Here is a 25,096-nt window from a genome sequence, read left to right on the forward strand (position 1 = left end):
CAGTCTTTGTTGCACTAAACTCTGTAACTGTAGTGGGAAAATAGCCATGGACAATATGTAAATGAATGGACATGGCTATGTTCCAATACAACTTGTGGATACTGAAATTCAAAATTCATCTAATTTTCATATGTCACAGAATAGTATGCTTGACTTTTTCCTCAACCATTTAAAAACGTAAAACCCACTCTTAGCTCTGTGGGCTGTATGAAGAGGGCACAGGCCAGTTTGCCGATGCAACACCGGACTAGGATTCGACCTAACGTTCTTCCGTTAACTACATGATCCTGGCCAAGTCACTTTGTCTCTCTGGGTTTGTGTTTTTTCCATCTGGACGGTGAGGGGGCTACCTGGGATGGCCTTTCAAGGTCCTTCAGTTCTCAAGTACCACGATTCTGATTTTTCATCAACAAATATTTATTAAGCCTCTATGCATACCTAGCATTGTTTTCAATGTTGGGGACACAGCAGTGAATAGAACCCTGCTTCCATAGAACTTACATTCTAACGGAAAAAAAAAAAAAAGAGAAAATGAGTTTGTATATGATGTTGGGTAGTGATAAGGGCTATTTAGAAAATAAAGAAGGAGAAAAGGATTAGGAAGTGACAGGGCTGTGATTTTAGAAAGGGAGGTCAAGTAGCCTCTTGGACATTGACCTTTGAATGGAGACTTGAACAAATGAGGGAGTGTGGGCTCTGTGAGCAGCCAATGCCAAGGCCTCGTGGTAGGAGCTCCCTGTATCCAAAGAATAGCAAGGCCAGTGTGGCTGGAGCACAGTGAACAAAAGGGATAAATAGGCTGTAGGGTCAGGCAGGTTGTCAGCGACAGGTCATTTAGGGCCTATGGATTTAGGTCTTTGGATTTTATTCTAGGTGTGATGGAAAGCCCTTGAGAAGGGAACGACACACTCAGATTTAGAAAGGATAGCTTTGGCTACTGTGGAGGCAGGGAGATAATTAGGAAGGTACTGCAACAGCCCGGGCAAGAGATGACAATGGTTTGAACAAAAACGGTAGCGCTGAAACGTGGTGAAAGTGCTTGGATTCAAGATTTTTTGTTTGTTTTTTCAAGATGTATTTTGAAAGCAGACTTGGCAGGATTTGTTGGAGGACTGGGTAGGAGGAGCAGCAGAGAAAAAGAGAAATCAGGGATAAATATGATGGAGTCAAATCATATTTTAGGAACATAATGATTACATAAAGGAAATATTTAACATTAACTTGTAAGGTAAGAATTAATCCTATTATTTTATATGGTAGTACTAAAAAAACACAGATGTACTTGGTGATTTAAAAATTAACTGTACATACCTTAATAGACAAGGGACAGCTCTAGAATATATGGTTTTAAAAACTTTGGCTGTTGATTTTTGATATGCTTTGAAAAATCTTTCCTCATGTGATTCTTTTCCCTAATACTGAGATGCCAATTATAGAAAATCAACTGGGTAGGGTTACAGTTTGCATTTGATAAAATAGGAGCTGAGATTAAGATGATATTTCCCTCAGTTCTTCACTCCTGTATAAATCAAAATTGTGACTTAACTTTAGCAAAACAGTAAACCGATAAATAATTTTAAAGTACAGGTAACTTCATAGCAGTTGACCAGTTAACATTTATATTTTACAAGCGTTTCATCAAACTGCTTTCAGCGTATTTATGACACAATTTATTCTTTTGAAACCCCTACTTTGAAAGAGGGCCTAAGCACATTGTCATACCTCAGGGGACTTCCGTTAACAACTTCTTTTCAGAGAGATTTATAGTGAGAACAGCTAGTCTCTTTACTCATCTCTAACAGAAGTAGACAGGCAGAAAAGGTGGACAGAACTGCCTCTGAGGTCTGAGAAGGCACTTAGAAACAGCACCCGGCCTGGACACACCGGCTCACGTCCTGAGGGGAAACAAGCCTCTCCGACAGCCGTGGTCTTCACTGCAGGAGAGGGACGAGAGAGGACACAACCGCAGACACTGTCTTGCATTTATTCACACAGAGGAATAAGAATCGGTACAAATAACAAACATTGCTTTAAATACAAATAAATAGCTCTGGTTTCTAAAGGAAACAACTCTAGATAATTCAAAGTTAAGTATTTTCTAAGTTCCTATTAAAAATAGAAGACTATTTTGCATTAATTAAGTCCTACTCCACCATAACTCTCTGAGGACTTAAGGATAAAATGGTGAATTCTATGCTCTCAGAAGTCACCAGAAAAATGGGAGATAATGTTCCTTCCTCCCTGACCTATCCCCCAAATGGAAAGAGAGTTACTTGCATCTTAGACTGAGCTCATAAACGCAGGAAGTATTTAACATTTAAAGATATCTGAAAAGCTTTACCTTGGGAAAGGTGATAAGAATTTCTCTGAACCGGTTCTGTGAATTCTGAAACCTCACTATGCTGAAGTTTTGGTTCAAGTGTCTTAAATTCATTTATGCTCGTAGGAAGACTTAAGTTCCTATAATGAAAGCTTCCTCTTGCTAGGAAAATTGACGGTAAACAGTCTGTACTCACTAAGAGTGGCACATTGGGTAACAAAATGATTTACCTGCTAAAGAAGCAATGGTGCTGCCCAATGAAACAGCCTGTCAACCTTGCACCAAAACGACCAACCAACACTGCTGACAGAAACACACTCCCAAATCTGTTGATTTCTTTTTCTTTCTCTACTGTTATATTTAAAATGTTCACAGAGGCAAAAAATATCTGGGGAGAAGTAGGTTCTAAAAATGAAGAATCGTTTTAAAGTCACGCAGTCTTTCAAGCCTTTAAAAACCACATAAAACATGAGGTCATTACAATCTCGGTGCCAGAGCAGTGCCTGCTCCATTGACTTTCTGTGTCCACTGCATGTCCCCACCTCACCCCACATAAGAGAATTTGATTTCTTCTACTCAGACCTCTACACAATTATTAATAAATAACATGTTTGTTAGAGATCAATATAGCAATGTTTAAGTTTTCAAAGAAATTTTGCTTTTCTATTTAGATTGACCATGATACAATTCTAAATAGAACATCCTCATGCTATTAAAAACAATCTCATGCAATAAATGCAATTTTAAAAGTCCCATATTAATAATGACATTTGGTATTATAGAGGCAGGATTATTTAGATTCTTAAAAAATGATCCCAGTAGAAAAACTCGATTTCCAAACAGAACTTCCGTTGTGGTATAAAATGCTAAATTTCATTCCACAGTTTTGTCAATGCAAACAATTTTTTAAGATATACACCATGTTTTCCTAGTTGGGATTTTGAAACAATAAGCATAATTCTTAAACATATTACCACAACATTTGCTCTAAGAAACAGCTCTTTTTGCCAAGAACCTTTTCTTTTAGTCCAGTTGGAGGGATTTCCATAGAGAATTCTGGAACAGCAGTTCTGAACATGATTCAAAAATCTCTCTCTTCCCTCCCTGTCTCTTACTTCTTCTTTATGTTGTAAAGACACTTGAGTACAGAAAAATGTTTTGTTTGTTTTTTTTAAGACGGATATTAATAACTTAAGTTTCCTGATTTAAATAGTAACATTTTTTATGTTTGCCTTTCTCTCTGGCACACTATATACTGTTTCTGGAGTTACAAATCCAAACAAACCAGCCAACTAGAGCATCCCAGTGTTCAAATCACAGTTCTGGATACAATCCTATTTATTCTGGATGATGCTCAATTCCACACATACTTCGGGGAAGAAACATCCATAAGAACATCCAAAGACATTATGTTACCAAATTCTAACATGTGACTGTGCTCTGTCGGATAGTACCATTCACAGCTACAAGCACAAAGGCAGAGGATTTCAGGTGTGGACACCAATTTGCTTTTGCTGTTACGGTAATTCATAACCATCATCTTCGAGATTTCCAAGCTGTTCTAGAATAAGGAGTAGTCCTTTTTTTATCTGGTGGCTTGAAGTAGGAATAAACAGGTGCTGCTGGATACTCTGCATCAGGGTTTTCTGCCATCATTTTCAGCTTTGCTTCAATGGCTTTTATCTTTGCAGTGACACTGGAAAAAGGACAGCAGAGGATCAGAGTGGGTACGTTCAGAGAATACCTGTGTCTTTCATCTTCTTTGTGCCTCTTAAGCATATCAGAGTAGCAACAAGATACTCAAACACAAACATGCAAGCATTTCATAGAAAACACATATAAAAACAATTAATGTTCTCATTTTAGGAAAGAGATCAAGTCTGGTCCATCTATTAAGTTTTTTCTGTAAGACACTGTTAGAAGTACTTTGCATATTGCTACATTTAAACCTCAGACACCAACATGATCAGCACCTTAGTGTCTGTAGACAGTAGGCACTCAAAAATAATCTGTGTAGGAATTCAAAGCAGAGTCTGGAAGAGATGTGTACACTCATGTTCATGGTAGCATTGTTTGTTTCATGGCAGCATTATTCACAATAAACTGTGGAAGCAACCCAAGTGTCCATCGAAGTATGAATGGATAAGCAAAATATGGTATATACATATGCTACAATGTGGATGACCTGGAGGACGTTACGCTAAGTTAAACAAACGTTAAAAAGTTAAATACTGCTTGATTCCATTTACATGAGGTACTTAAATGAGTAGCCAAAATCACAGAGACACAAAGCGGAATGGTGGTTGCCAGGTGCTTGGGGGAGGTGGGAATGGGGAGTTAATGTTTAATGGGTGTAGAGCTTCAGTTTTACAAGAGGAAAAGAATTATGGAGACAGATGGTGGTGCTGGCTGTAAATTATGAATGTATTTAATACCGTTGAACTGTACACTTAAAAATGGTTAAGATGGTAAATGCTACATTACGCGTGTTTTACCACAATTAGAAAAAATGAAAATGATTCACGTACGTTATATTCTTCACTTTACAGATAAAGACAACAAGGCATAGAAAGGTTAACTTAGCTAGTGTTATACCGCTAGTGAGTGGCAGAGTTGAGATTTGAATACAATTGGACTCCAGAGCTATACTATGAGCTATATTATACTGTACCACCTTCTGAATCACTAAATAATAATGGGAAACAAATCCTGGAACTCCTACAAAGTCCCTGTTTACTGACAAATGTGTGTTTAGGCTATCATTTAGAGTGCTTACAATGAGCCAGGCAGTGGTCCAGCATTTTACTTATATTGTTTCTAATCCTTGCAACAATATTGCAAGGGTTTTGATCCACATTTTACAGATAAACAAATGCACAGAGGTAGGGATTCACCCAAGGTTCACACAGCTAAGAAATTGTGGAGCCAGGATTCAAGCCCAGTTTATCATCAAAGTCCTTGTTTTTTCCTCTCCATTAGGTTGGGAGCTGAGTAGCCATGTATTAGAGAGAAGGGGTGAGGAGACACTGCAGAAGTTGTGAGGAATTCCCTTCTGATCAAGGTCACTGCTATCCCTGGACCAGAATGCAAAGCACTTAGGCAGAGTATTTTTTGGCCCACGACTCCCTTTATTTTCCATTCTGATGCTGTCAATGGTCTACAGTCCGGGACAGAAACTTGGGAGGGAATGTGCACATGGCCTTTTAGAGATCCTCAAAAGGCATACATCTGCACATACTCATGATTTTACACCGGCAACGTAAAATTAAAAAACTAAGTTGCAATAAAAAAGAACCCTGGGCTTCCCTGGTGGCGCAGTGGTTGAGAGTCCGCCTGCCGATGCAGGGGACACGGTCCGGGAAGATCCCACGGGAAGATCCCACATGCCGCAGAGCAGCTAGGCCCGTGAGCCATGGCCGCTGAGCCTGCGCGTCCGGAGCCTGTGCTCCACAACGGGAGAGGCCACAACAGTGAGAGGCCCGCATACCGCCAAAAACAAGAACCCTGAGGTCTCACTGAGATGCATTCCAGCACCTTTTTCCATTAATGGAAAATTAACAGCCAGCCATTCATTCTGTATGAGTCACAGAGAAAACAACCTTCTCTAATTAGGCAAAGATGTTAATCGAAAGATGTAAACTGAGGTTCTGTGGATTAAAAAATAAATGGAAAAAAAAAAAAAAAGGAAAACACCAGGCTAGATTATCTAGTAAAAAGAGCAAACAGTGAAAATAAGAAACTAAAGACATGTTCACTGTACCATGGAGATCACCAAGCATAAATGCAGTCGTCCCTTCCTAACAGGAGTTAGATTTATGAAAACCTCCATGAAACCAATCTGTGATCAAGGAGGTTTAATCTCGTGGGGAAAACAGGATAGCCGAAATAAGTTCCCAGTGAATCTACAGAAGTCATTGGTTACGGGAAAAAAAAAAAAAAAATTGGGAGTATAAAATAAAGCAGCACAAAATTAAGAAATATCAATGATATTAGACAAATTAGTAACTATAAAATTAATTTTAATTTACCAATTTTATCGCTCCTGAAAACATTTCAGGATCACCTTCCCCTGCAATTTAATGAGATGCTTGTACATCTGTTTTGTTTGGTGCAAATATACAGGAAAGGTTTTTTTTTTCCTGTCTGGCCCTCTGTCCAAATAGGCATCACTTTCCTGACTTCATGATGTTGTTAATTTCCTTTTTTTTTTCTTTTCTTTTTTTTGCAGTGCGCGGGCCTCTCACTGTTGTGGCCTCTCCCATTGTGGAGCACAGGCTCCGGATGCGCAGGCTCAGCGGCCATGGCTCACGGGCCCAGCCGCTCCGCGGCATGTGGGATCTTCCCGGACCGGGGCATGAGCTCGTGTCCCCTGCATCAGCAGGTGGACTCTCAACCACTGCGCCACCAGGGAAGCCCTTTTTTTTCATTTTTATTGGAGTATAATTGATTTACAATATTGTGTTACTTTCAGGTGTACAGCAAAGTGAATCTGTTATACAAATATATATATACATCTCCACTCTTTTTTCGATTCTTTCCCCATATAGACATGTTGATTTCTGATCCTTATGGAACACTGATGATCTTTCACATATCTTCTTCCCCGCCCCTGGAACAGGCTTTAGAACAGTAGTCCTGTATTTACAGCCTGGAGTTTCTTTAAAGCAGTAATTAAAAGACGGAATGTTTAAGTCCAGTAAACCTGTCTTTGAATCTGGACTCTGCTATTTGCTACCTGCGTGATCTTGGCCAAGATATTTTACCTCTCTAAACTTCAGTTTCCTCATTTGTAAAATGAGTACAACTGTACTTTTACCAGAATTTTTATAATTCAATGACATACGGCGTGTAAAGCGTTTAGCACAGAGCCTGCTTCATAGTGAGCTCAATAATCCTGGCTTTTGTTATTGTTAACATTTCTCCCTAGGCTACGATGCAAAGTAAACCCCTCTACCTCTGCTCACCCATCTACTTAACTTCCGCTTTCTCTACTCAACCCTCAATTCCTTCTGTTTTGAATTAACTCCAAGGAAGGAAATGATAATTTGTACTTACTAGAACCAAAACTGTTATATTTGCTGAAATGGTAGATAAAATTAAAGTGCTACAAACCCGAATTCTGTATAAAGGGACTCAGAGCTGGGGAGGAATTCGTGTATGATGACAAATGCTGAAGATAATCAAGGCCTTATTAAAATGCCTGTTTTTATGGCAAGGACTGAATCTGCTTTACCTTTGTATCCCCAGTGCCAAGTATAATGGCAGGTACATGGTTAGCACACCCAGCCTCTTTTGAGTGTATGAATTCTGTAAATGGCTGGTACACACTCTTAGGGGTATGGGAGGAGGTGAAATGTATACATTCTGGAGACTAACTGAACACACTTCTCAGCGTGTCAAAAGTTAGTAGATTCTACTCTAAGTTAAGAGTCCGAAGGTTTACTAGAACCGGAATGAAAGTTAGAATGAAGAGATGGCTCAAGCTCTTGCATACCTGCTTGCGTCTTCCTATAGTACACCTTCTTACCTTAGGTTAGACTGAGTGGGCTCAGTGCTTGAGGATGGCTCAAGACTAATCGGAAGGACCTTATCATTCTTGTTATGATCGTATCTCTGCAAGTAAGAAAAAGGCAAATTACCTCACCTGGGCAGAAACCAGCCCTCTACTGCAGTGCATGTGTTCAGAAATCCTAATCCCATCAGTGTATTGTTAGATTATTTTTCGACAATCTTAAGACTGCTTTATGTTTAGAATTAATGTAGACGTCCAGACAGTTTTGGCCTAAAAGTTATAAACTGAGAAATTTAGAAGAGGCTTCCCATCTAGCCATCAGTCCTCCTTATTTGGTAGGGAAAGAATTTCAGCCTTTAAATTCACAGATGGTACGGACACACAGCAGGATTGCCCTCTCACATTCTTATTCTGTCATACATCACCTCTTACAATATTTATTTTGCTTTATTCCAAGCACTTTAAAATTTTGCTAGATTTTTGCAAAGTACCAATCATAACATTCAACCCTTAACAGATCTAAGTGGAGAAGAAAAGTAGTAACAGCTTTCAGCCACTGATATAGAAAACATTCTCCAGGAAGAGTAGCTTATTTGATGTCAGATAATTATATACTTCTTTTAAAAGGTAAATACAATATTAAAGAGCAATCAGGAGCCTCTGGTCGAAAAGATGTGTAGGAGAAGAGAACTGCAGGGCACAGAGATTCTCAAATGAAAGACAGAACGAAGGATGATTTATTTCTCTTGCGTGTCTTTTCAATGAGATGCAGAATGAGAAAATGACAGCCAGTCTGGCAAATGAGACTTGATTTTCTTTTGAGTAAAAAAGCATTTGGTAATTCTCTTTGCTGCTTCTATTTTTAAGGCAATGGGTCCTAGAAATTGAGAAGGCTCTGTGGTTACCTGGAATACTCATAAAGATCCAAAGTGTCTGAGCTCTGTTTTTCAGCTTGGACACTGAACTCAAATGTTCTATTTCTGTGACTCTTTACTGGGAAGCTTGTTGGATACAGTCTCTGATCAAAACTCATGCTCATGTAGCTGAAGACTGAGGCTCCAAATCTAGTTGTCACAAATCTTTTTGCAGACAGGTCTGTAAAGACCACACTGCGGGAGGAATAGAATCAACTTTGGGGATTGCTGCAGTGCACATACTTCACCTGTGCTGGCTGTAACAGAAGACTGTTCTTTTTTTTTTTTTTTTTTAAGTGGTTGTAGCTTTTCCAGTGCATTTTCCCAAGAGAACAACTAGGAGATGAACACGGCAGTTCACCACTGCTTGGGCCTTGGAGTCAATACAGACACTGCAAAGTCCCACAAATAACTCTTAAAATCTCTGGAGTAAGGAAATGTCAGTGCTTTAAGCACTCTTACAAACTACCCATTTCGCAAGCATTTAGAATAAACAATTCAAACTCTCCAAAGAACTGAGAGGCTGGGAAGAGTCTAACAACGCCTAAAGCAACTAATTTTAAAAATAAATACATTTTTTCCTCCAAAGAACAACCCCCACCAAAAAAATGATAGAGGTCTGAGTATACATATCAGTCACATGGAAGAATCAATCAAAAACAGAATCTGTGGGTATGCGGAGAGAAACGACGAAGGAACTTAATCCCTCCTGAGATGTTTCTCAAAAGAAAAATCTGGCAACACACATGGTAAATACAAGTAGGAGACCAGAGTATGGCTGTTCCAGATGTGCAGAGGCTTGGATGCAAATGGGCAAGTGGACAACTGTCTTTCGGAAGATTCATTTAGGATGAGCTGATGCTGTCTTTCTAGCCTGTTAGACTTACCTTCACTTGCGCGTGTGCCCAGCGCACCACCAGCTTCTTAGACAGAGCCAGCTTGCCATTGAGACACTGGATGGCTTGTTCTGCTTCCTGTTCAGGAAAGGGATGAATGTTAGTCAAAGATTCAAATGCCTCACTAGCTGTGATGGCTGAATTTCTAACTGTTTTGTTAAACAAGTGGCAAAGGGTTTACATGGGAAAAAAAAGGCAGAATAGTAAAAAGGGTGTGAGTTTTTGTAATCTCAGTCAAACAAAAATTCAAATCTCAGCTCTGCCACTTACTGGCAGCGTAACATTTAGCAGGTCAGTTAATCTCTCTGGATATTATCTTTTTCACCTGTAAAATATGGACGTTGCTTGTTCCTCAGTGGTCGTGAGGAGTCAAAGAGCGCATGTAGAGCATGGAGCATATGGTAAGCACTCAACCAACGTCAGCTTATTAGGTGACCATTGTGTGGCCTATTGGGTGATATCTTTCTACATACTTCTGTTAGTTAGAGTAGCACCTACTATGTCAAGAAATTGTACTCCGCCAGGGACTCTGAAACTATATCCTGGACTAGGGCTTATACTCCCTGAATCCAAAGTGAGAAACAGTAATGGCTTCAAAGGATATGGGAGTGAAGGAAACCAGGCCGGAAAAAGCAGGAGTGAGTCAAAGAGACTACGAGCAAGGTATCTCTGTGGGCCAATCTCTGCACCTGGTTTTCAGAGCCAGAACTTCCCTGACCCTGTCCCCATCAGATATAGGAGCAACGAGGTTGAAAGGAATTCCTGAGGCTGGGTAATAGGCACTCTAGGACATTCCCAGGAAGCCTGGCTGTACTTTTCCATCCTGCCAAGCCTTCTCTGCTCCATTTGTATCCATGAGGCATTCGGCCAAGCGTGACCCACGTTTACTGGGAGTGAAGAAGCCCTTAAGGAACAGGAAGAGGAACAAGGAGAGTCCGAGGCTCAGTGTAGGACATTCCAGTCTGGTTTTCCCAGTGACTCTCTTATTCCTCTGGATCCTGCCGGTATGACATTCAACAAATATCTGAGTACCTACTACGTGTCAAGTATTCATCACTGGCATCCTTGCCTCACTATGGCACGCAAAGTTAGAAGGACAGATGAGACATTTTATTCTTAAGTTTCACTTAGTGAATTAGAATTTACATGACACTCTCCATTAATGCTGTAGCATCAACAGTCATAAGATGCCAGCAGGTGATAAATGTTTGAAAAAAGAATTTCCCATCTCTGTAACTTGTTTCAAAATTCATGTATCCAACAATATTATTAAATGCCAAATGTGTTTTCATATAAACGCTCACCTATTCTCTCAACTTCCTAAAAGGTAAGGAGGGTGTGTGTTTTTAATCCCCATTTTTAGATGAAAACTGAGGTCAAAATAAGTTAAAGAGACTTGCCTAAAGTTAATAAATGGAAGAGTCAAAAATAACAGGCTTTGTGACTTCGAGTTTAGTGTTTTTAAACCAGCATCTGGGGCTTCCCTGGTGGTGCAGTGGTTGAGAGTCCGCCTGCCAATGCAGGGGACACGGGTTCGTGCCCCGGTCCGGGAAGATCCCACAAGCCGCAGAGCGGCTGAGCCCGTAAGCCATGGCCACTGAGCCTGCGCGTCCGGAGCCTGTGCTCCGCAACAGGAGAGGCAACAGCAGTGAGAGGCCCACGTACCGCAAAAAAAAAAAAAAAAAAAACCAAAAACCCAGCATCTGTCCTCAACATGACCATTGATTTTAGTTGTCTATAAAAATCCTCAACGTGCTCTATCATTAGGAAAGAACAAAGTATTTTAAACTGCTAACTATATAGAGCACATTTTCAGTTCCCTCAAAACAAACCTTGAACAATTAGAACAATAATGAATCACTTACTGCCTATCACATTTGCAAAAATTAGGGGAAATTAAAAAAAAAAATTCCCAGCACTGGTAAGGACAAATGACACTCCCAGACAGTTTCAGAACATACTGACACATCACTTCTTGAAGGCAATTTGGCAGTCATATTACGAAAAAAAATTGTGGCCTTTGTTGACACCACTCCATTTCCATGAATATAGTAAATATGTACATAGAGCTAAAGAGATGTTCACTGCACTGCTGACACGTGTGGAGATTAGTTAAGTAAATTATCACATGTTCACAGAATAAAACGTTATGCAGTCATCAAAGATGACACTGGTTAGTTTTTAAACTGAGGTCTAAATAATAAAATTATAGATATAGATCAATGAATTTTTACATATATCTACAGCTACACCAGTGAAACCACAATATGATACAGAATGTTATCTTTTTTTCACTGTTGTGGTCTCTCCCGTTGCGGAGCACAGGCTCCGGACGCGCAGGCTCAGCGGCCATGGCTCACGGCACGAGCCCGTGTCCCCTGCATTGGCAGGCGGACTCTCAACCACTGCGCCACCAGGGAAGCCCCAGAATGTTATCTTGATGTGTATCAGATGACAGAAAAAATTTTAATTTTCTTTCAGTGGTAAATAGGATATATGATTCTGTTTGTGTGTTATAAGCTGCACATGTTTTTTTTAAAAATTGTGTACATGTGTTTGTGTGCGTGTGTATGTGTGTATGAATGTGAAGAAAGAAGAAGGGACTACAAAGATATACAACTAAATATTAAAAAACTGATTATTTCTGGGTTTTAGGCTAATAGATGAGATTACTTATCTATATTTTCATCTGTAAGAAACAGGTATCACTTTTACAGTAAGAAAAACATACAAGTACAACTATTATTAATAAAACAATAACTAGGCAATGTTCTCACACATGACTAATAAAGTTATAGAGCTATAATCAGTGTCTCCATATTTAATAACATTCAAATTCAATTCCTTTATCAATGCATGTCCCCTCCAAGGACTAAATTTTAATACGGATACATGGATACATCATGGTTGAAGCTGGAGGTTCTCTTTCACTGTATATATTCAAATTTGTCCGCATTTATTCTGAGACATTGAGAAGAAGGATACATTTTTAAGAAATAAAAATAAAAGAGAGTTTGTGGGTGGCTCACCACAGAGAGGGAGGGCTTCTGCACCACGGGGCAAAACTACTGAAAGAAAAGGAGGCTTTGTTGGCCAGCCACTAAAGGAACAAACAAAAGAGAACAGGGAGGGGCATGTCCATGTGCTTAATGTGGGCATCCCAAAGCATCTGGTCAGAAAAGTAGGTCAGCTGCCTGAGACTGCCAGCCTCGGGAGGGTAGACCTTGAAAGCTGTTCACTAACTCAGTTGTTTACCGAGGATCTCCTTTAGGACTCAGAGCACAGCACACAGAGATGAATCAGACATGGCTCCTGCCCACAAGGAACTGCTATTCTAGTAGTCAAGAGGGATGCACAGATAATTATGAGAGTATAAATACTGGGAAAGGGGGAGAAGTTCAATTACCTGCTTAGTTTCAAAGTTAACGAAACAGTACCCTCGAGGCTGTCCCTCCAAAGCACCTGACTTGTGGAAGAGAAAGTCGAACTGCTTCACCGTGCCAAACTTCTGCAGGAGCTTGAGGAGGTGGTATCTATGGAGAAAGAACAGCCCCTGAGACACTCTGGGAATTTGGTCAGCCTGTGAGATAAAAGCAGGAGATAATTTACCCCAGGGATAAAATCTCACATCACTGCCCCCTGCCTTCCTCCAAACTGCCGTGTTAGTTTATTTGGCAAACAGAGTTGTTTGCCTCTATTTGGAATGGGGACTAGAATTGTCATGGCTATGCGTCTGTCCAACACAAAAATACCAAACAAAAAAGCCACACCTAACAAACAGCTGTCTGGCCCACAAGCACCATTTGTTTTTCTTTTGGAGAATAGCTCAAAAATTGTGTCAATTTATTTATTTTCAATTTCTTGGCAATGAAATAGTATTTGTGAATAACTACAACTCCATCAGAAACACACACTCACACTCCAAATGAAAAGGCCAACCCTACCTCAAAAATACACAAAGTAACACATATACATTCACACAAACAACAAAACAATCCTGGAAGACTTCCCCGTTAGCTTTCATAGTTAATCATTAGCCCCAAATTGCACTTAAGACAAATTCTGCCAAAAGCCAAACCACAGCTAGTGGCACTTCCTAAGTGCTTGAGAGTTTCCATCCCTGACGTGACCGAATGACAGGACAATGTGGAACCACAACGTGATGGAGGCTGGTCTCACACAGGCAGGGGAACCTGGCCGGTCCTATAAATCATCCCACTGCAGGTAACTACCCAACCTCAGTTGCTTCAATACGATTTATGCTCTGGAGTGTGGCTGAATAAAGAATCTAGCTGGCCAAGGAAGGCATTTACTAGTGGCAGGAGGTTTACCCCAAGCTCTTTCTTGCCACTCTGCCCCTCACCCTGTTCTTGGATTCCTTTCTCTAAAACTTACTTGGTTTCTATAGAGCTTTTAAGTTATTCAAACAGATGTGGCCTTAACAGGTTGCTGTGGCCAATCTCAATTCCGACTTCCTGTCATCTGATGTAAGGGTGAGACAAACCAACAGCTCTCCCGTTTCCTTTTCCTTTGGCCTTCCTCCTGGCATCCTCCACGCTATTCAAATGGAGTCAAGGCTTTCTCTAAACAATGCTGTCCCTGTGATACTAAAAAGGTATCAGCCCACATGCTAAATCTGTTATTACTGGGAATTCTACCCCACAGGGAGTCAGTAAAGCTGTCTTTACAGCCACATTCATATTCACATTGTTTTCTAGGAGAAAACTCATCAAGATTTTATTCTTGAGTAAGAATCTCCTTTGGGAGGCAGAAAGGTATGAAATGGATCAGAAGCTACACTAAATTTGAGACTAATGCACATCAACAAGCAAGCCCATTATCCTGGATCAGGTCCTGACACAGTGGAGCAAGGAAGACATAACACAGGTCTTTTACTGGGGCAGGGGGCAAGGATCCCAAGGCATACAGTGGATATTAATCTGGTCTTTAGATCGGTTTTGAAAAAGAAAACAACCATAACCCTCTAGTTTCCAAACTCTCAATTCCTATCACGACACCTCAACTGCTGGTGAGAAAGAATGAGGTGATTCTTCAGGGGCAAGGAAGACACCTAAAGTGCAAATTTCTGGTTTTACTTGGTTTTCTGAATATGCTTACAGCAAGGGTGGGTCTCTCAAGTGCACAGATGGGCTAGAAGAATCTCTCTCAGGGTCTTTAATTCACAGCTGCATCTTCCACTTACTATACCCATTCAAACCTCAACACTGCACCAGTTGCCATAAATGGTGGGTCAAATCTGTTTTTAAAAAAACAACCTAAGGGCTACTGTGGGCCGGTCATCTTTTCATTAACTCCATTCTGCTTAATAGCAGGAAGGTAAGGCGATCGGCATTTCCTAGGAAATGAATTTTAATTTACTCAGGGAAAAAAAAAAAAAACTCCAACAGATTATTCTTTGAAAAGCTAACAAATGCGTTCTGCCCGAGAAGTGCGACCTTAAGATTCCAGGAACATCTGCTTAGGTCCGTGTCTTTCAACTTCTCCAGGATTTCTTTCCTTGTTTGATAATTTCTTGAAATTATCGGAACACCGAAACAAAAGGAATGAAATGTTTACTATTTTGCTTCCTGGAGATGGAGACTGCAAGCTCTGATAGTGAAAGAAGCCTGAAGAGTCTTGCTTTCACATCTGCAAGCACTTTCATCTGCTGCTGAAGGACGGGCGCGCTCGCTGCTCATCAGAGCCTTGCTTCACTTAATGAAACGGGGGCCCTGCAGCCTTCGGGAGCCGGAGACAGTACACCAGTCCCATACATATTTCTGCAACATAATTAGTGTTTTCTGTAATGGGTCTTTAAAATGGCCTTCCTGCCTAATGGCACACAGGGAATTAGTCTATATGAATTAGATTAGGTTAAGATAGACACCTACAAATGTGTCAAGAATTGTAGTATTAGGCACTTGACTATCCAAATGAATACAACTAAGTCTCTGTTTTCAAAGACCTGACGTTCTGGTTCGAGGAGAGAGAGATGTAATCAAACAATTTTAAAAGTGTGAAGCTTGCACGCAGAGGTATGTACGTGAGCACACAGATGAAGAGGACCAGCTGTGCAGGGAAGGCGGTTAGTGAATACCCTGTGTAAAGATATAAAGGTGAAAAAGACTGATCCATCGGCAGACAGTGGGGGCTCTTAGACAGTAAGTGAAGAGGCTAAAAGGCAGGCAGGGGACAGTTTGGGAAAGATGTGTGCAGGAGGGAATTTTAATGTGATGCTGTAGATACTGGGAAGCCAACGAAATGACATTGAAGATTCTTTTTAATGCACAATTTGTTTTAGAGAAAATTTTTTTCATAAATTTACAGAAATTATTATGTGGTGGGTCTTTATGTTCTATGCCTTATATGTTTTTAAATGGTCTTACTTTGTTTCAAATTTAAATAAGCAAATAGTAAAGGCTGTTTTACGCAAACCAAAGCATGAGAAGCAGCACAGGTCATGGAGGAAAAACAAGGAATGGGCTGAGAGAGAAGCGGGCGTGTCTTCAGGTGGAAACACTGTTCTTACATGCTCATGCGTTTATAATCCCTTGAGTTTAGCTCTGAAAGTCTACATCCGAAGGACATTTCCACCCAGGTGGCTCTCCATTGCTTTTAAGTTTACTTAATAACGCCAGGCCTGACCTCCTCCTCTCCACAAACTATGCCTCTTTCCAGCTATTCTGCTGGCTGGTGTGGACATGATTCTTTTCCATTTCTCAGGCAAGAAACATCAGGGTCATCTTTAGCTCTCCGCTCCTCTTCAGTCACCTTCATCTCGCAGACTCCACCCCGTGGTCTCCAAGTTCACTGCCTCTATCTAGGTGATATTAATGGCAGGTCCGCAGCTAATCTTCATCTTCAGTCTTTGCCCCTCCTATTCATCCTAAATACTGATGTCTGATTTTCCTACTAAAACATCACTTTCATGATGCTGGTCTCCCACCAAACACTCACGAGTCTCTTTATGTGAAATTCAAACTTGTCTGAATAAATTTTATAGATCCTGTCTTCATCTGATAGCATTCTCTCTCTCCAACTACTATTTTCATTATCGTTTAGTATTCAACCTCCCTTTTAGTCAAAAAGGTCTTCCCGATATTCGACTCATCCATAACAATACTTCTTTTTTTCTTTTTTTTGCGGTACGCAGGGCTCTCACTGTTGTGGCCTCTCCCGTTGCGGAGCACAGGCTCCGGACACGCAGGCTCAGCGGCCATGGCTCACGGGCCCAGCCACTCCGCGGCAGGTGGGATCTTCCCGGACCGGGGCACGAACCCGTGTCCCCTGCATCGGCAGGCGGACTCTCAACCGCTGCGCCACCAGGGAAGCCCAACAATACTTCTTATTCCTACTTATGTTCCTTTATTTATGATTCACCCTCCATCCAGAATGTTCTTTCTTTTAGAGTTTCTACTGGCTTTGTTCTCTCTCATACTTCTCCTTATGCATAACGCAGTGGCTATTAATTTGGCTTTCTATACAGCACATTTAATATTTAAAAAAGAAAGCAGTGTTAACCCTCTCAGAAGAAACCATGGTATGGAAAATAGATGTCTAAAGACATTAATTTGTTCAGCTTCTCTACTGAAGGCACTAGTAATAATATTTAAAGTTGTTGTTTTTACTCTTACAGTTAGAATGGGTCCCATAACATTTAAAGGAAGTCCTTACAATGAAAAATTTAGAATAGAATACTTTAGGTTATGACTGTCCAGTTACACGGATTGTTAGAATATTTGTGCAAAGAGCCCTATATTAGGTGCCAGGAACTTAGTCCTCTCATTAACTACTGAAGTGAACTGAGTCAACTCCCTTTACCTTTCTTTACTTATAAAGTAGGGAAATGTTGTCTGTTCTACCTGCCTCACAAGACTGTTGCAAGCTTAAATAAGAGGAACTAATGAAATATTAGAGCTAGAAGACATTTCCATAGCATTTAGTTGAACAGTCTCACTTTATAGGTAAGAATTATGAGGTACAATATAGTTGAGAGGAATCCAAATATAGTGGAAAGAACATAGGCTTGGAATCTGCTACCTCCATAAATAAGAGTATATCATCATTCCCTTAAATCCAGATCTCTAAGATCTATTTAGTTATACAGATATTCCTGGCATGTAACATGGTCCTAAAATGGTCAGTATTGCAACTACAAAGTGAACAGAGTATCAGGGTGCTAGACAGTCGGTCAGCAATGCGTATTCTGTTGAGAAGAGGCTGATGGACATCCTACTATAACTTGAACACAACTCAGATTGGTAACAGGCACACACACATAAGATGAATAGAATTATTATAAAATAAACTTTGAAAAACTGAGTGGAAAAGGTTTTTTTCTTTAAAAAACTTCTGTCAAGAGTCATTAGAACTTTAGAGATTTGGATTCAAATAATATTTTCTGAGATTGGACTACAAGCTGGGTACCACATGTACACACACGTTTCATCATGCAGCCCTTCAATGTTTGGGAATGACTGCATTTTAATAATTAGTCTAGGTCCATCGTTACCTACATCTTGAAAGGAACAGGATCTAGAAGTTTATGTACTTCAAAAACTTGGAAGAAAATCACATATTTCTACAAGATGAGACCTACCCTACTATAATGTTAGGTTTCTTTGCTGTAATTAAGTAAATTAAATGAAGTGACACTATGCATTTCATGCTAACCATAAGCTACAGCTGGTAGTTATGTCATTAAGAAGCAATTTAATAAATCAGTTTGTTTATGGAGAAAATATTTTAAGATTAAGGAATCCATAGATGAAATACAGTAGAAATGATCTCTGGTAATACAGAGGTGGTAAGTCACAGGTGGAGCCAGCAAGGCCCTGATCTGTAGTCTAGTACTGGATGTCCACCTTTGTCCTGGTATGAGAAAGAGCAGAGATACCAGTGGGAGAGTTTTTGATTCAATGTTCCTGCTAATGCTCTAACTAAAGAAAACATCCACATACTCCCACTTATGACATAAACTGAGGTGGCAGATGCCCATTTGAACCTTCCTGTCAAGCAGCAGGATACAATTATAACAAGAATATCACTACAGGGAACCCCAGCTAAAACAATGAACATTGTTTCCACACTCCAGATTTCCATTCAGACAAGAAGAGGTGGGAATGGAAACCACTCTTGGAAGCATCCTCTCACAGCCTGGGTTATAGATGATGGAAACAGCTTCTCTGTTTAATTCCCTCATTAACTGAGAGCTTGGGCAGGTCCACACATTCATCCTCAAAGCCGTAAGTCATAAAGAGAGCCAAAATAAATGCACAGTCTATATTTAAGGGCCCTCGTGATCAAGGTAACATAATTAGGGGGCAACACACCTTAAATACCATCATAATTTCTAGAGGGACCCAACGGTGTCTACACTTAGCCAATTTGAGCTTGAGCAGGTTTAAGGAACTGAACATTCTGTCATGATCCTGATATGTTAGTTTACATCTCTTTCCTCTCTCATGATCCCAACCCTGTTATACACCTCCTCTAAGCAGATTCCTTTGTTTCCTCTCTCCTTGCTTTTAACACTATTCCACAGGGAGTAACTTCTAGGACTGAGGCTGTAACCCATGCTTGCTTCAAGCGTTGACCCCAAATGGCTCAATCCACCCACGCTTGGCTATCCTGCCACCACCCACCACCTGCCCCTACCGAACGACTGGGGGAAGGAAAAACCTCTCAATTCTCTCTGTTAAGAAATTTCACTCCACTATAATATCCACAAAGGAAAGAGTGGGGAGTCAAGACAATTCAATTAGCTTTGTCACCATGGACAAGGCACTTCTATCTCTTGGGCTTCAGTTTCCTCTGCTGTAGGATAAAACAGCTGGAATATATCAGAGTCTTTCAAGGGTGCTCCACGAGTCCTATAAGTGATTGCCAAAGAAAGGGTGACTGCAGCCCAAAGGCACTGGGTACACCTTGTCCTTCCTTTAATCAGAGCAACTCTGGGCTTTTATTTTATATCTAGGTTCTGTACTTTAATAAGACAAGGCTCCTCAGATTTAGAAACTTTGAAAATTGCCTAGCATGGCACTTGGCACAGAGTAGGCACTCAAATCATTTAATGAATGAATGAAAACCAAAGTGACTGGGGTATCTCTAAGATTCCTTCTGACTTTCCTTGGTTCCATGACTGCTTAACATGAATTAGAGTCAAGTGGTACCTCTCTGCCTTTTTGTGAAAATACTGATACTTCTTCTGTTTGTTCCTTCATTTTGGGGAACGAAAGTATGCCCATGGCTGGTTTTAGGAAATAATTTCCTAGTCACTGGGTACAAGGATTTGAAATAGTTGAAAATTAGGAGAACATCTTAGGCAAGCAGGAAAAACAAGTAATATATGGTTTAAAGGGTATCCAAGTCTGTGTCTATGCAGTAGAAGAGTCCAAATGTAAGAAAAATGACAAGATGACATGCTAAAACAACATATTCCCTTCAAAGATAATTAAAACATAAATAAAAGGGCCAAAATATAGCCTATGTCCCTTGAAAATTCTTCTGAACATCCTCACCACAAGCATCCCAATTTTGTAGGTAATGAATTAAAATATATTAGACTCACTCTGTGATTTTGGGGTCCAGGTTGCCAATCCATAACCGGTGCCCTTCCTGTAGGGAACCCTCTGAAAGGATGGATGCATTCTCCAGGGGAAGAGTTTTGGTTTCTGCTTCCATCAATCTCTACGAAATACTAAAGGAACTGTGAATATTCAGACAGGAAAGGAGCAACATGTTGTGAACATGAGACTTCAAATTCAATTCAACAAACATTTATTCAAGGAGGGCATGCCCTGGGCAGTCCTTCAAAGGCTTCAGTTATTCCACAAACGGGGCCCCAGCACCAGTTCCCTTGGGACAGCTCCTCCGGCAGCCAGAGAGCAAAAGCTTCCATTTAAGGTGAAAGGGGTGTGGTTCTGTGTGTAGAAACTAGTTTTTCTCTTCTGAAGCCAGAGGCTGACTGGGCAGGAGGCCAAAGTCTCTACTACTACATGATACTCCAGTTCAACAACCGTCACCCAAAATAAGCCTTGGAAACCACCAGAAAGTGAGTCTTAATGACACTTAAGGGTATGGGTGGGGAAGAACAATAGTAAGTAATCAATTAGCTATTATCATGTCTAATATTTTGGGAGACACTGGGAAGAAGAGACTAACTTGCTCCGTAGTTATTCCAGTTCCATTATTTACTAGTTCTGTAACGGTGGGCAAGTTACTTAACCACTCTGTGTCTCAGTTTCCTCATTAGTAAAATAGGGGTGATAAAGAGCTATGCAGATTCACTGAGTTAATACATCAAAAACATTAAGAACAATAAATGCATGGCACCTAAGAAGCATTCAATTAATTTTAGCTTAAACTATTACCGACTTAGTTCCTGAAACGTCTCATATCACAGCCACAAAAGGAGGATGAGGGTTACGATGGAGACAGTAATGTAAAGACCAAAAACCTTGCGGTCAGAAGGCCTGGTTTCAAATTTTGGCATTTCCATTGGAAGTCACTTCACTCTTAGCTTCAGTCTCCTCACCTCTACATAATAAACCTTGCCCTGCTTATAACTTAGAGTTGCTGAGAAGACCAAAAATGACACAACAGATGTAAAATAAAGCTTTAATGTATGATGTGGTAGAGGAAGAAAAATAAAAGGGCTGGGAAGATGGCAGGCTGTGACAGACTTCAGAACTCCCTGCTAGAGAAAACATGTCCTGTAAAACCAGAAGTGCCTCCGAGATCAGTGTTGCAGGAACTGCATCTTAATAACAACAGCTGATATACTGAACACTGCCATTACCTCTTATTCAACTCAGCACAGCTTATACAGGCTAGCACATAGCAGCCCCTAAGGTAATTGTTTGTTAAATGTGTTTATCTACCTCCACACATGAGGGTATTTTTCTTCCTCTCTCATTCACATGTTCAATCTGTTCCATAATGTGAGACAAGCAACTAATAACTGCTAAGCCCTGGGCTATGTGCTGAAAATAGAGAGATGAACAAGCCATAGCTCTTGCTCCTACTTCCTGGGAGAAAGGTAAAACAGGCATAACTAGAATCCCAGGTGTGGAAACTGGAGAGGCGAAATATTTTGTCCTTTCCTGTCCTTTCCTTCTACTTACAGATCATTCATTCAAAAAATTTTTATAGAGCCTCTATTTTCCAGGCAGTGTCTAGGTACTGGGGACAGAGCAGTGAACAAGCAAGGTCTCTGCCCTATGCATGCTTATATTTGGAAGAGGGGCAGGACAAGACAAAAGGAAAATAAATGATCAAGATGTAATTTGTGATAAGTGCCGCAAACACAGTTAAGCAAGGGGATTTGACAAAGTCTAGGGATGGGCTACTTTAGAATTAGTGGAAAGGGAAGACCTATAGGAGATGACATTTGAGATGAGACTTGAATGATAAAACCTTCTGATACTAATACCAACAGGAAATAGTATCACACAAGGGAACCATTTTTAGTGGGAAGAGTGCAGGATATGGCGCCAAAAGAGAGGCACTCAAATCCTGGCTTTTGCACCCAGTTATTTTGTGACTTTAGAAAGTCATGATTGCCCCTTAAGTGTCCCCTCCTCAGAAAAGCTTTCCCTAATAGAGCAGAGCATCTTGTTAGTCTCTATGACAGCTACCTTTTTCTTTCCACATAATACCAGCTCAATGTATCACATACTATTTTATCTTCTGTTTCCCTCACTAGAATGTAAGTTACTGGACGGCAGGGCCTTACCGATTTTGATGATTCTATTCCCGGCACTTAGTACACTGCCTAGCTCCTGGCTGGTACTCAGTATTTACTGAATGAATGAATGAAACAAGCCACTTCCCCACTCGGAGCCTCAGTTTCTTCCTCCTTCCTACAAAGGGCATAATTATCCCTATCTCAAGGGTTGTTATGATGCTTAAATATGACAATACACGTGACAGCTCGGCACAGCACTTTTTGAGGAACGGTAAAGTGTGGTTAAGTGATCAAGATGCCATATGACAATCAGAATCCTTTGGGTTCGCAACGGCGACAACCTCTTATATTCACAGAATTCACAAAACGAAAAAAGAAGCAAGGAACAGTCATTTGGGGAAACTGAGGAGCAGAGAAGCAGGCACTTGTTCCTAAAAGCTAACGGTAACGGTGGGGTCAAGCCTGGAATCCGGGCTTCCCGATCCCTGGCCGCGAATTCCCAGATGCGATGGGTCATTACTCGGATTGTTATTTCCGGGCCAGCAGCGGGACAATCCGGGGCGGGGCCTGAGAAGCCGTCTCTCTAGGGCAGCCTCCTCGGGGAGCCCCTCGCGGGGCCGGCGCTAAGATGCAGAGGCGCGTCGCGGCCGGACTCACCTCGTCACCTCGGCGTAGTCCCCTCGGCTCATGCCCCCAAAGCAAAGCCCCGACTCCACGATCAGACAACCCTCTAGACGCGTCCACCTCAGCGCCGCCAGCTGCCAGGCCACCCGTGACGCACTACGCCTGCGCCGCCGCCCCGTGACGTCACGACGCCCGCGCCGCCGCCGTCGCTGTGGTCGTGCGAGTCTTCCTAGTAGACTGGGCGCTAGCTGGTGAGTGGCCTCGGCACGGCCTTGAGGCGCGCGTGGGGCCCGGGTGCCAGAGATCTCTACTCAAGGATCTCTGGGGGACTGAACACCCGGACGCGTCCATTCGAATCCGGCTTGACCTTTACGGCTGGGGGCGGGACCTGCTGATCTGAGCGAGTCTGGGGGCGGGGCTCATCTCATCAGCTAGGAACTTCCAGGGTGGGAGGCGGGGCTTACTAAATAGGGACAGCTACTTAGTAGCTTGCCACCTGGCTGGAGCATTTAATTTTCATAACAATCTTTTGGGGGTAGGTTTTTTATTTTTAATAGAATTAAGTCCAGACCCTTTATTTCTTTATTTATTTTGGCCGCGTGGCATGTGGGATCTTAGTTCCCCAACCAAGTATCGAACCCACGCCCCTTACTCCCAGGGCAGTAGGTATTTTTAATCCCCCATGCTGGAGAAAGGGAAGCTCAGAGAAATAACTTCATCGGGTCACGTGGCTAGTGAGTGATGGCGCCCAAATTCCAAAGCCTCAACTTTTAACCATTACTCTGTGCGGCCCAGTGGCAAAACAGTTGTCATTTGAATAGCCCTTCTATATTTGCAGAGTGCTTCTGCAGCTCTTATCTTATTCGATCGTCCTGATAACCCTGGTAAATATTATTGTCATCTACAGATGAAATTGAGGCCCAGAGATTTTGACCTATCGAAGGTCACATACCTAGGAAGTGCTGGAACCAGCACTCTTTCCCAGGTCTTCTCTAAGTCTGACGCCTTTTTCCTGTCACCCCACTCTCTCGCATTCTCAGAATCTTGGAGAGCTTTATAATTAGAAAGAATGAAAACCTAGTCTGACCCTTCGTTTTATAGTTGAGGAAAGAAAACCTAGGTAGAAGAAATGACTTGATACAAGTCTCAGGTCATCAGCAGAGCTTACACAAGTGCTTTTTGAATACAAGGTAGTTATGAATCTAAAAAGGATGGCTGGCAGGGAGTGATGAGATAGGAATATTGGAATCCAGCCCTCCTAGCTCTTAGGCAAAAGCTCTTTCTCCACTTGTTAAAGTGTCTCATCCTTCCTTTGCCTGTGCCAGGGACATGATCCTGCATAGAGTCAGATACTGTAAATGCCTTCACATGGCACTGAATTTAGAGAACATGCCCTATTATCTCTAAGTGAAAAATCTGGCAAACCAAGAGATAATGGAAGCAGTGGGAAGTAGAGCCTAGGACCTACTGTCTGAGGCTTAGATTTCAGTTCTGGTGCCGGCATTGTGACCTTGAGGAAGGACTTAATCTTTATAGACAGTGTCTCCTATGTTCAGAACTGTGGTAGGGACTGGGGATGCAGCCGTGAACAAGACAACCATAGATTAGTCCTTGTACTGCTTATAGTCTTGTGGAGGGAATTAGACAATAATCAAAGAACTACACAAATACTAACTGGTATTGTTAAAGTAGGTGCTATGAAAAAGCACAGGGTGCTATGAAAGTGGGCTATAGGACGTTTGACCTATTGGGCTAGAGGAGATAGAGGATGCCAAGGAAGGCATCCTCTGAGGAAGTGATGCTTAAGCTGAAATCTGAAAGAAAAGTGTGAGGTAGTCCATTAAAGAGGTGAGGGAAGATCATTCCAAGTAGATTCAACAGTATTTTTGAAGACCCTGGAGCAGGAAGAACATTCACGGAAATGAAAGATCAATTTGCTTATTTGTAAAATGTGGGTGATTATCACAACCCTGGTTACTGTGAGAACCAGGTAACCATGAAAGTATTTTATATACAACAAGGGCCTGCGTGTGTGCACACCCACATTTATAAAAGTCTACATATCATAAGCTAATATACAGCTGGATTGGTAGGGGTTGCTGGGACAGTGGATAAACCAGGATTTTGTGTTCCTCATGTATT

The 25,096-nt window shown here is 41.3% G+C and overlaps 2 protein-coding genes across 8 annotated transcripts in view; one reads left to right on the top strand and one right to left on the bottom strand.

The window, feature by feature from the left end:
- Positions 1-1,968: 1,968 nt before the first annotated feature.
- RBM18 (RNA binding motif protein 18) lies at positions 1,969-23,117 on the bottom strand. Of its 4 annotated transcripts, none has more exons than XM_024762319.1 (6): positions 22,988-23,117; positions 20,213-20,331; positions 13,049-13,175; positions 9,634-9,720; positions 7,848-7,933; positions 1,969-4,016 (listed from the first exon to the last, which is right to left on the bottom strand). In XM_024762319.1, the coding sequence occupies exons 2-6, from the start codon at positions 20,323-20,325 to the stop codon at positions 3,857-3,859; spliced, it is 573 nt and encodes a 190-aa protein (XP_024618087.1). In that variant the 5' UTR covers positions 20,326-20,331; positions 22,988-23,117; the 3' UTR covers positions 1,969-3,856. The 4 variants fall into 4 exon arrangements, with proteins under 4 accessions (XP_024618087.1, XP_024618085.1, XP_024618086.1 ...); XM_024762317.1 differs by having other exon boundaries at positions 20,213-20,341; positions 22,988-23,103; XM_024762318.1 differs by having other exon boundaries at positions 20,213-20,350; positions 22,988-23,098.
- The window catches only part of MRRF (mitochondrial ribosome recycling factor), a 55,959-nt gene continuing 53,853 nt past the window's right edge, over positions 22,991-25,096 (top strand). For all 4 annotated transcript variants that reach the window (XR_003005597.1, XM_024762315.1, XM_024762314.1 and 1 more), the window contains exon 1: positions 22,991-23,205. Coding sequence is in view for 3 of the 4 variants with exons in the window: in XM_024762315.1 (XP_024618083.1) it covers positions 23,018-23,205 (188 nt within the window). In the remaining variant the exon portion in view is untranslated. The remainder of the gene's footprint in view (positions 23,206-25,096) is intronic.

This window comes from Neophocaena asiaeorientalis, unplaced genomic scaffold (assembly GCF_003031525.2).
Source record: "Neophocaena asiaeorientalis asiaeorientalis breed wild unplaced genomic scaffold, Neophocaena_asiaeorientalis_V1.1 scaffold78, whole genome shotgun sequence".
NCBI lineage: Eukaryota > Metazoa > Chordata > Mammalia > Artiodactyla > Phocoenidae > Neophocaena > Neophocaena asiaeorientalis.